The sequence below is a fragment of the Balaenoptera acutorostrata genome, chromosome 6 (genome assembly GCF_949987535.1).
Source record: "Balaenoptera acutorostrata chromosome 6, mBalAcu1.1, whole genome shotgun sequence".
Taxonomy (NCBI): Eukaryota; Metazoa; Chordata; class Mammalia; order Artiodactyla; family Balaenopteridae; genus Balaenoptera; species Balaenoptera acutorostrata.
The window spans coordinates 69,443,725-69,456,766 of NC_080069.1; the positions used below are offsets into that span (position 1 = coordinate 69,443,725).

Genomic DNA, 13,042 nt, shown 5'->3' on the forward strand with positions numbered 1-13,042 from the left:
GAAATAAATATGCATTTAAAAGTATATTTATTTAATATAATATGATATCACTTATAGGTGGCATCTAAAAAAAAGGGTACAAATGAAGTTATCTACAAAACAGAAATAGAGTTACAGATGTAGAAAACAAACTTACAGTTACCAGGGGGTAAGGGGGGGAGGGATAATATGGGAGACTGGGACTGACATATACACACTACTATATATAAAATAGATAACTAATAAGGACCTACTGTATAGCACAGGGAACTCTACTCAATACTCTGTAATGGCCTATATGGGAAAATAATCCAAAAAGAGTGGCTATATGTATATGTATAACTGATTCACTTTGCTGTACCTGAAACTAACACAACGTTGTAAATCAACTATACTCCAATAAAAAAAATTTTTTTAATATATTTACCTTTCTGTTAACAAATTAGAAACATTTTTGTATAAGAAAATATATTACTTAAAAGACACAAACCATGAAATAACCAGTATTAACCAAAACAAAGGTCTAAATGTTTGTAATACAAAATTAATTCATAGGAGTTAGATTTCTTTTTGCTCAATTTCAAATACTTATTTCACCACACATTTGAAAATATGCAAGTAAGTCATTCTGATTAAGAAAGAGCTACAGATTAGCGATGACTAGATAAATTATTTTTAATAGCTTGCTTTTGTTTCATATACTATGTAGGACCAGAGGATAATAAATTCTGTTTATGAGGATATTCTGTGGAACTCATGACCCAAAGATAAAATTAGTGAGAGCAGTGCTAACAACATAATCAAACAAATATCCATTAGAGAAAAGTTACAAATAAAATACAGTCCCAAATGCCAAAGCATATTATTTTAAATCAGCCTTCCTACTTCCTACAGTATGTTTCAATAAAAATTTTGTTTAATTAAAATTGTAGAAAAGTAGTTTTTCATCTGGGTAGCTGAAAACAACATTTGAACCAAGAAATTTTATCTGCATTCAGCCAGAAAAATAAGAAAACAGTTACAGTCACAAAATCAAAGATGAACCAAGAAAGAACACAAAGTAAATATCCACTTTTTGGCTGGACATACATGAATTAATTAAAGGTTACTCACATGGCAACAGTATATTTATTGGCTGAGTAGACAAATTTGATGATATAAAGACAATCTTCAGTAGAAAAATGAATTTAAAAGGGCCATCTCGGGACTTCCCTGGTGGCGTAGTGGTTAAGAATACGCCTGCCAATGCAGAGGACACAGGTTCGAGCCCTGGTCCAGGAATATCCCACATGCCGCGGAGCAACTAAGCCCATGAGCCACAACTACTGAGCCTGTGCTCTAGAGCCTGTGAGCCACAACTACTGAAGCCCGCACGCCTAGAGCCCGTGCTCCGCAACAAGAGAAGCCACTGCAATGAGAAGCTTGCGCACTGCAATAAGGAGTAGCTCCCGCTCACCACAACTAGAGAAAGCCCACGTGCAGCAATGAAGACTCAACACAGCCAAAAATAAATAAATTAATTAAAAAAAAAAAAAAGGGCCATCTCACTTTTGGCTTTTATTTGCTTACTGCTTCCAATCTATCTTTCTACAATACTGTCTTTCATACTGTGCTTTAAAAACTTTAGTGGCTGAACTATTTTTTCAGTTATTTTATAATGTCAACATTTTCTTACAATCTGGTGCCATCACTGATCAAATCTGCTATATTTAGTCTAAAATATGCATAAAGTCTAACCTGATATCAATACAATCTGAGAATAAGTTAATTATTACCTTATTCATTTTCTAGGCATGGATTTAGAGAAATAGAAACATTAATAGAAAATTGCATGTGGTAGTGTCTAGACACAATTTAGGATTCTACTGTGAAATTATTTTGCCATCCTAAATAAGAAAATCCCTCCTAGGAAGACAAAACTGGAAATCACCCATAATTTTTCTAGATAAGAAGTATGAGATGTCATAGTACTAATATTAGGGTAAAGTAGATCAATGAATAGTTTAGGAAAACTCTCCTTATTAATGGAACTTAACTAGTATTCCATCAAAATAAACCAGATCTGCAGAACAGATGAAATAAGATAATTCTAAAAGCAGTAGAAAGTCATAACTTCATAGTACACTATTCTCAGAGGCCTGTCTCTCTCTTTTCTTAATGACTACTGAAACAAAGGAAGCTGTAAAAAGTTGGTTCACTTTCAAATGGTTTTTGACAAGAGCAACAAGACCATTCAACAGAGAAAGGATAGTTTTTTCAACAAATGGTGCTGAAAAAACTGGATATCCACATGCAAAACAATGAAGATGGACCCTTACCTTACACGATAAAAAAATTACCTCAAAACATAAAATTGTCATTATATGCAGGTGACATGACACTAGATGCAGAAAACCCTAAAGACTCCACACAAAAACTACTAGAACTGATAAACGAATTCAGCAAGGTAGCAGGATAAAGATTAACATACAGAATGGCTGCAGTTCTTTACACTAAAAATGAAATATCAGAAGAGGAACGTTAAAAAACAATCCCTTTTAAAACCACATCCAAAAAAATAAATTAGGAATAAAGCTGATCAAGGATGTGAAAGACTTATATGCTGAAAACTATAAAACATTAATAAAGGAAACTGAAGATGATTCAAAGAAATACAAAGATATCCCATGCTCTTGGATTGGAAGAATTAATATTGTTAAAATGGCCATACTACACAAAGAAATCTACAGATTTAATGCAATCCCTTCATATTACCCCATGACATTTTTCACAGAACTAGAACAAATAATCCTAATTTTTATTTTTTAGTTTTGGCTGTGCCGTGCAGCCTGTAGGATTCTTAGTTCCTGACCAGGGATTGAACCTGGGCCCCAGCAGTGAAAGTGCCAAGTCCTAACCACTAGACCACCAGGCAATTCCCAAATAATCCTAAAATTTGTATGAAACCATAAAAGACCCAGAATTGTCAAAGCAATCCTGAGGAAAAAGAACAAAGCAGGAGGCATAACCCTCCCAGACTTCAGACAATATTAAAAGCTACAGTAATCAAAACAGTGTGGTACTGGTACAAAAGCAGACATATGGATCAATGGAACAGAATATAGAGCCCAGAAATAAACCCACACACCTACAGTCAATTAATCTTCAACAAAGGAGACAAGAATATACAATGGAAAAAAGTCTCTTCAGCAAGTGGTGTTGGGAAAGTTGGACAGCTGCATGTAAATCAATGAAATTAGAAGACACCCTCACACCGTATACACAAATAAACTCAAAATGGCTTAAAGACTTAAATATAAGACATGATACCAGAAAACTCCTAGAAGAGAACATAGGCAAAACATTCTCTGACATAAATCATACCAATGGTCAGTTTACCAAGGCAACAGAAATAAAAGCAAAAACAAACAACTGGGACCTAGTCAAACTTACAAGCTTTTACATAGCAAAGGAAACCATAACACAATGAAAAGACAACCTACAGAATGGGAAAAAATACCTGCAAATGATGTGACAAACAAGGGCTTAATTTCCAAAATATACAAACAGCTCATACAATTCAATAACAACAAAACAAATAATGCAATCGAAAAATGGGCAGAAGATGTAAACAGACATTTCTCCATAGAAGACATACAGATGGCCAACAGGCACATGAACAGATGCTCCACATCATTAATTGTGAGAGAAATGCAAATCGAAACTACAATGAGATACCACCTCACACTTGTCAGAATAGCTATCATTAAAAAGTCTACAAATAACAAATGCTGGAGAGGATGTGGAGAAAAGGGAACCCTCCTACACTGTTGGAGGGAATGTAAGTTGGTGCAGCCACTGTGGAGAACAGTATGGAGGTTCCTTAAAAAACTAAAAATAGAGTTGCCATATGATCCAGCAATCCCACTCCTGGCATATATCTGGAAAAAACTATAATTCAAAAAGATACATGCATCCCTATGTTCATAGCAGCTCTATTCACAATAGCCAAGACATGTAAACAACCTAAATGTCCATCAACAGATGAATGGATAAAGAAGATGTGGTACATATATACAATGGAATACTATTCAGCCATAAAAATGAATGAAATAATGCCATTTGCAGCAACATGGATGGATCTAGAGATTATCATAGGAGTGAAGTAAGTCACACCACCTAGAGTAATGAAAATAAAAACAAAAATAAACAAATGGGACCTAATTAAACTTAAAAACTTATGCACAGCAAAGAAAACCATAAACAAAATGAAAAGACAACCCTCAGAATGGGAGAAAATATTTGCAAACGAAGCAACCAGCAAGGGATTAATCTCCAAAATATACAAATAGCTCATGCAGCTTAATATCAAAAAAAACAACCCAATTGAAAAATGGGCAGAATATCTAAATAGGTATTTCTCCAAAGAAGACATACAGACGGCCAAAAAACACATGAAAAGATGCTCAACATTAATTATTGGAGAAACGCAAATCAAAACTACAGTGAGAGGGCTTCCCTGGTGGCACAGTGGTTGAGAATCTGCCTGCCAATGCAGGGGACACGGGTTCGAGCCCTGGTCTGGGAAGATCCCACATGCCGCGGAGCAACTAGGCCCGTGAGCCACAACTACTGAGCCTGCGTGACTGGAGCCTGTGCTCCGCAACAAGAGAGGCCACGATAGTGAGAGGCCTGCACACCACGATGAAGAGTGGCCCCTGCTTGCCACAACTAGAGAAAGCCCTCGCACAGAAACGAAGACCCAACACAGCCAAAAATAAATAAATAAATAAATAAAAATTAAAAAAACAAAAAAAACCCAAAAACTACAGTGAGGTATCACCTCATACCAGTCAAAATGGCCATCATCAAAAAATCTACAAACAATAAATGCTGGAGAGGGTGTGGAGAAAAGGGAACACTCCTATACTGTTGGTGGGAATGTAAATTGGTACAGCCACTATGGAGAACAGTATGGAGGTTCCTTAAAAAACTAAAAACAGAGCTACCATATGAGCCAGAAATCCCACTCCTGGGCATAGATCCAGAAAAAACCATAATTCAAAAGGATGCATGCACCCCGATGTTCACTGCAGCACTATTTACAATAGCCAGGACATGGAAGCAACCTAAATGTCCATTGACAGAGGAATGGATAAAGAAGATGTGGTACATATATACAACGAAATATTACTCAGCCATAAAAAGGAACGAAATAATGCCATTTGCAGCAACATGGATGGATCTGGAGATTGTCATACAGAGTGAAGTAAGTCAGAAAGAGAAAGACAAATATCGTATAACATCGCTTATATGTGGAATCTAGAAAAATGATACAGATGAGCTTATTTGCAAAGCAGAAATAGAGTCACAGATGTAGAAAACAAACTTATGGTTACCAAGGGATGGGGGGTGGGATGAACTGGGAGATTGGGATTGACATATATACACTACTATATATAAAATAGTTAACTAATGAGAACCTACTATGTAGCACAGGGAACTCTACTCAGTGCTCTGTGGTGAACTAAATGGGAAGGAAATCAAAAAAAGAGTGGATATATGTATATGTATAACTGATTTATTTTGCTATACAGCAGAAACTAACACAACATTGTAAAGCAATATACTCCAATAAAAATTTTTTTAAAAAGTGAAGTCAGAAAGACAAATATCATATAATATCATTTATATGTGGAATCTAAAATATGACACAAATGAACTTATGTATGAAACAGAAACAGACTCACATAGAGAACATGTGGTTGCCAAGGGGGAGGTGGGGTGAGGGAGGGATGGAGTGGGAGTCTGGGGTTAGGAGATGCAAACTAGCATATATAGAATTGATAAATAACAAGGTCCTACTGTACAGCACAGGGAACTATATTCAATATCCTGTGATAAGCCATAATTGAAAAGAATATAAAAAAGAATGTAAATATTACATATGTATAAATGAATCACTTTGCTGTTCAGCAGAAATTAACACAACATTGTAAATCAAATATACTTCAATTTTTAAAAATTATTTCAAAATGAATCAAATACCTAAATATAAGAGCTAAAACCATAAAATATAAAAAAATAAAGGGGGAAAGCTTCATAATATTGGATTTGGGAATGATTTCTTGGATTTGACACCAAAAGCACAGATAACAAAAGAAAAAATAGATAAACTGCATTACATCAAAACTTAAAATGTTCGTGGGTCACAGGACACAATCAACAGTGAAAAGGCATGAGAGAAAATTTCTCTCAAGGAATGAGAGAAAATATTTGCAAATCATATATCTGATAAGGCGTTAATAACCAGAACACAGAGAGAACACACAGAACTAGACAACAAAAAAAAAATCTGATTTAAAAATGGGCGAAAGACTTGAACAGAAATTTCCCCAAAGAAAATATAAAAATGGCCAATAAGCTTATTAAAAAATGTGCCAAATCACTAATCATTAAGGAAATGCAAATCAAAACCACAACGAGATACCACTTCACACCTATCAGAATGGCCATAATCAAAAAAACAGAAAGTAAGTGTTGGTGAGGATGTGGAATGCTGTGTGCTGCTGGTAATAATGTATAACGGTGCTGCTGCTATGGAAAACAGTACGGCAGTTCCTCAAAACAATTAAAAATAGAACTACCATATCATCTAGTAATCCCACTTCTGGATAGATATCCAAAAGAATTGAAAATAGGGTCTCAGAGAGATATCTGTACACCCACGTTCATTGCAGTATTATTCATAAGAGCCAAAAGGTAGAAGCAACCCAACTATCCAACAAGAGATTAATGGATAAACAAAATGTGGTGCATACAATAGAATATTATTCATCCTTAAAAAGCAAGGAGATTCTGACACATGCTACAACATGGATGAATCCTGAAGACATTATGTAAGAGAAATAAGCCAGTCACAAAAGAGTAAATACTGTATAATTCCACTTATATGAGCTACCTGGAATAAGGAAATTCATAGAGACAGAAAGTAGAAAGGTGGCTGCCAGGGGTCAGGAGGAGAGGGGAATGAGGAGTTATTTTTTAATGGGTATAAAGTTCCAATTTAGGAAGATGAAAAATGTTCTGGCGATGGATGGTGGTAATGGCTGCAGAACAATATGAATGTACTGAATTAATACCACCGATTTGACCACTTAAAAATGGTTAAAATAGTAAATTTTATTAAGTATATTTTACCCCCTCACACACAGAAAAGTTGGTTGCTCTCATATTGCAAAAGAGAAATATTTTTCAATTTGTTGCTCACAAACTGAACTAGCCCTACTACACATATTAGAAATGTGAGCTATGAGGATCTGTGAGGTTATTTCCCATGATATTAGCATATCTGATTTAGAACTCCTTGATCTGATACCTTGGGGATATCAAGAGTGTATCTTTACACAAAAGCACTAATCAAGGCAATAGATAAAAGCATTTTAAAATGTTCAAAAACACCACAAAAATTTAACAATATTAATAAACAACTGGAACACAGTTCTCAGACTAAGTATCAACAACCAGCCACCCTCCTATGAGGGGCTACACAAACTACTGTAGTTCACTTTTTATGCAATTACTTACTTTCTTCACATGTCACTACACACTAATTAAGTCTGAAATTGTTCAGGAATTTTAAAAAAATTTTCTCTAAAGAAATTTCACTGTCCTATATTCCAGCCACTTAGGTCTACATGCATCATGTTGTAAAACTCAGTCTAAACTTGTGAAACCCTTAAAATGATCTAAAGCACTAAAATAAAAAGAAAATTCAAAAGGGGCAATTCTAGGAATCTTTATAAAATAGATTCTATTATCCATAAACCATGGGATTAAAAATTAGTGATAAAAGACTCAATTCTGTTACCTCTCTGCACCTGCTATGCAGACAGAACATCAATTTTCCCATATGTGAATATTTTCCTAATTAAGAGGTACATATACATGGCCAGATATTTATCATTTAACACATGTACATACCTGAGCAAAAAGGTAAGACATGACAAAGTCATCAAGAAGAGGAGCTTCAGCACCTCGAGATATTCCATGCCTATAGGTTCTGTTGCTGCCATTACAATACCAGTAAGGAAAGTAAAATCTACGAGACAATTAAAATAATCAGTCAGCCTCCAACAGTTCTAATATAAACATACTGTATATATATAACCACTTCCGATCTACCAAAAGGTATCATCCCATAATCAGAAAACACAACTGACAGTGTTAAATACAAAATGAGGACAAAAGGAAATATGGGTAAAGCCATGGTAATAATACAGCCAGAAAATACAAGAAACGTAAGTTTAAAATCCATATTCTGCCTTCTTCCATGAACAGAACATAGAAGAAAATAATAGAAAATAGAGAAATGTAGAAATAAATCATTAACAAAAAAAATTTTAGTATGGACACCAGGGCGGAAAGCGGGGTGGTGGTGGTGATGGGATGAACTGGGAGATTGGGATTGACATATACACACTAATATGTATAAAATAGATAATTAATAAGAACCTGCTGTATTAAAAATAAATAAATAAAATTCAAAAAAAAATTTTAATGTAATTCTAGGAACATCAGTAGAGGAATCTGAAAATGCTAATTTGTTGTGAAAACAAATAATTGCTTCTTCTTTAAAGAAACAGAGATTACATAAAAAAGAATGAAATAATGCCATTTGCTGCTACATGGACAGACCTAGAGATTATCATATTAAGCGAAGCCAGTCAGAAAGAGAAAGACAAATACCATATGATATCACTTATCTGTGGAATCTAAAATATGACACAAATGAACTTATCTATGAAACAGAAACAGACTCACAGACATAGAGAACAGACTTGTGGTCGCCAAAGGGGAAGGGGAGTGGGGGAGCGTTGGATTGTGAGTTTGGGGTTAGCAGATGCAAACTATTATATATAGAATTGATAAACAAGGTCCTACTATATAGCACAGGGATATTCAATACCCTGTAATAAGCTATAATGGAAAAGAATGTGGAAAAGAATATAAATATGTATAACTGCATCACTTTACTGTACACAAGAAACTAACACAGCATTGTAAATCAGCTATACTTCAGTTTCAAAAAATGGAGGTTACAAACTTGTCCTTCAGAGAAACAAACAAAAAAATTCTATATTGCTTTTTTTATTTACAGCTCTACTGAGATATAATTCACATAAAGTTCACTCATTTAAAGTATACAATTCAATGTTTTTAGTATATTCAAAGCACTGTACAAACATCACCACAACCTAACTTTAGAACATCTTTATCTCCCATAAAAGAAATTCCCTACCCAAGCCACCCTTATCTACTTCTCAGCCTTAAGTTACCACTAGTCTATCTCTATAAATTTGTCTACTCTGGATATTTTATATAAATGGAATCATATAATATGTGGCTTTTTCTACCTTCTTTCACTTAGCATAATGTTTTCAAGGATCATCCACATTTATAGCATGTATCAGTACTTCATTTCTTTTTATTGCCCAATTAAATTCCCATTGTATGGATATACCACATTTTGCTTAACCATTCATGACTTCATGGACATTTGGTTTGTTTCCATCTTTTTGCTATTGTGAATAATGTTGCTATGAATAATCATATACAAGTTTATTTTTCCTGTGGATGTATGTTTTCATTTCTCTTGCATATACACCTAGGGTGGCATTACTGAATCATGTAATTCTATGTTTATCTTTTAAAGGAGTAGCCAAACTGTCTTTCAAAGCAGCTGTGCTATTTTATACTTCTAACAACAATGTATGAGTGTCCCAATAGGTCACATCCTTGCCAACACTTGGGTGGAGAGTTTAGCTAAGTTACTCTATGCTACTGCTGACTCAGCATTCATTTTGTTTCGTCAAGAGTCCTGTAGTGACCTTAAACTGACATTAGCTCCCACACAAACGCATGCCCTAGAGAGCAACTTGCAGAGTCACAAGCAAATGTAAGTTCCTTATATGACTTCCCCAACAGCCACTGTGATCAATAGTCATCCCTGCCTCCCAGTGTCTAGTCCTATGCACCTCTTCAATAAGATTCCTACGTGGCTTACCAAAACCCAACTCTTTTGAATTGACCAGTCTGGCCTTAGTCCAGGAACCCCAAGGCACTCTACACTTAAACCCTAATAAAGGCATGTGCTCCAGGTCCTGACTCTCTCTATCTGCACTGTGCCTTGACCTTTCCATGTGACCCCTTAAGGCATGCAGGTACGTGAGTAATAAACTTTTCTACTTCAATTCCTCTTGTAGTCTGTTGTTGAAATGTGGCTCACCATCTGGCACCCTATGTTCCACTTAATAAGAGGTAATTTGACAATTTTTTTTTTGTTTTAATCTTTTGGCCGCATCGCGCAGCACGTGGGATCTTAGTTCCCCAACCAGGGATCAAACCCGTGCCTCCTGCATTGGCAGCATGGCGTCTTAACCACTGGACCACCAGGGAAGTCCCTAATTTGACAAATTTATAACAACGTGTTATTGTCCATCTTTTTAATGCTTGCCATCCTAGTAGGTAAAATGATATCCCATTGTGGTTTTGATTTACATTTCTCTAATGGATAAAGATGTTGAGTATCTTTTCACATGCTTATTGATCATTTGTATGTTTTGTTTAGAGAAAGGGCTATTCAAAACTTTGCCCTTATTTTAATTGTGTTAGTTGTCACTGTACTGAACTGTAAGAGTTCTTTATATATTCTGGATATAAGACATCTGCCAGATATATAATTTACAAACATTTTCTTCCATTCTATGGGTTGTCTTTTCACAGTCTTGTCAGTATCCTTTGATGCACAAACATATACTTTGATGAATCCCAATTAACCTATTTTTCTTTTGTTGCTTAGGCTTTTGGTGCCATATTGGAATCACTGCCTAATTTAAGTACACAAACACATGATCCTGTTTTCTCCTAAGAATTTATAGTTTTAGCTCTTAGATTTAGGTCTATGATCCATTTTAAATTACCTTTTTGTAAACAGTGTGAGTTGTCTAAATTCATTACTTTACATGTGGATATTCAGTTGTCCTGGCACCATTTGTTGAAAAGACTATTCTTTCCCCATGAATTGTCTTGGCACCCTTGTCTAAAGTCTATTACCATAATATGAGAGATTGTTTTTGGACTTTCAATTTTATTCCATTAATCTATTATCTAACCTTAAGTCAGCACCACACTGTCTTGATTACTATGGTTGTGGACCAAGTTTCGAAATAAGTGTGCATCTTCTAACTTTGTTCTTTTTCAAGACTGTTTTGGCTATTCCAAGTCCCTTTGATTTTTTATGAATTTTATGACAAATTTGTCAATTTCTGCAATAAAGATAGCTAGAATTTCAGTGGAGATTGCATTGAATATACAGATTAATTATGGGAACACTGCCATCTTAACAATATTAAGTCTTCCTATATTATCTTTCCATTTATTTAGGTGTTTCTCTAATTTCTTTCAATGATATTTTATATTTCTCAGTACACAAATTTTGCACTTCTTTTGTCAGGTTTATACCTAAGTATTCTTTTATGCTATTGTAAATGGAATTTTCTTAATTTCACATTTGTTCTGTAATTGCTAGTATATAGAAATACAACTGATTTTGTATTTCTGTCCTGTAACCAGGCTGAGCTCATTTATTAGTTCTAATAATTTATTAATTCCTTAGGATTTTTCATGTACTAGATCATATCATCTGTGAACAGAGAGTTTTGCCACTTCTTTTCCAATATAGATGCCTTGTATTTCTTTCTCTTGCCTATTTTCCCTGGCTAGAATCTATGGTACAGTGTTAAATAGAAGTGGTGAGAGCAGATATTCTTGTCTTGTTCCTGATCTTTGGAAAAAAGCATTCAGCCTTTCACTATCAAGCATAAGGTTACGTTTGGGTTTTTCACAGATGCCCTTTATCAGACTAAGTTCCCTTCCATTCTTATTATGTTTAATATTTTGATCACGATAGAATGTTGGATTTTGTCAAATGTTTTTCTCTGTGTCTATTAAGACGATCATATGGTTTGATTCTTTATTCTACTAATATGGTACATTATATTGATTGATTGATTTTCATATGTTAAAGCAACCTTGTATTGCCTGGAGTAAATTCCACCTGGTCAATATTTAATCCTTTTTATATATTGCTGAATTTTGTTTGCTAGTATTTTCTTGATGATTTTTACAACTATGTTTATAAGGGATATTTCTCTGTAGCTTTCTTTTCTTTTAGATGTCTTTGTCTGGATTTGGTATCAGGGTAATGGTGAACTCACCAGAATAAATTAGGAAGTGTTCCCTCCTTTTCACTTTTTGTGAATAACTAGTATCAACTCTTCCTTAAAAGTTTAATAGAATTACCAGTAAAGCCACCTGGGCCTGGGCTTTCCTTTGTGGAAAGTTTTTTTAAATTACTAATTGAATCCCATTTCTTTACTTGTTAAGGTCTATTCAGACATGCTACTCCTTCCTTTGTCAGTTCTACAGTTTGTGTCTTTCTAAACATTTGTCCATTTCATTTGGTTATGTAGTTTGTTGGCATACAGTTGTTCCTTATAATCCTTTTTATTTCTATAAGGTCACAGTAATGTTACCTCTTTTATTCCTGATTTTAATAATTTAAGCTTCTCTCTTTTTATCTTGGTCAGTCTAGCTAAAGGTTTACTGATATTGTTGATCTTTTCAAAGAACCAACTTTTGGTTTCTTGATTTTCTCTGTTGTCTTCCTATTCTCTATTTCATTTATTTCTACTCTGATCTTTATTATTTCCTTCCTTCAACTTGATTTGAATTTAATTTACTCTTCTTTTTCTACTTTGTTAAAGTCGAATGTTATTGCTTTGAGAACTTTTTTCTTTTTTAATATAGGTGCTTATAGCTATGAATTTCCATTAAGCATTGTTTTAGCTGCATACCATAAGTTTTGATATTGATATGATCCGTTTCATTTTCAGTCATATCAAAGTATTTTCCATTTTCCTTTGTGATTTCTTCTCTGACCCCTCAGTTATTTAGAAGTGTGTTGTTAATTACCATGTATTTGTGAATTTTCCAGATTTCCTTCTGTTAATGATTCCTAATT

At 34.4% G+C, this 13,042-nt stretch overlaps 1 protein-coding gene across 10 annotated transcripts in view; it reads right to left on the reverse strand.

The window, feature by feature from the left end:
• Window positions 1-13,042, reverse strand: part of JAK2 (Janus kinase 2) — a 265,376-nt gene that overhangs the window by 48,396 nt on the left and 203,938 nt on the right. For 9 of the 10 annotated variants that reach the window (XM_057547977.1, XM_057547975.1, XM_057547978.1 and 6 more), the window contains one exon: window positions 7,942-8,059. The exons of the other annotated variant lie outside the window; for it this stretch is intronic. In XM_057547977.1, coding sequence (XP_057403960.1) covers window positions 7,942-8,059 — 118 coding nt within the window. The remainder of the gene's footprint in view (window positions 1-7,941; window positions 8,060-13,042) is intronic. 10 annotated transcript variants of the gene reach the window in all.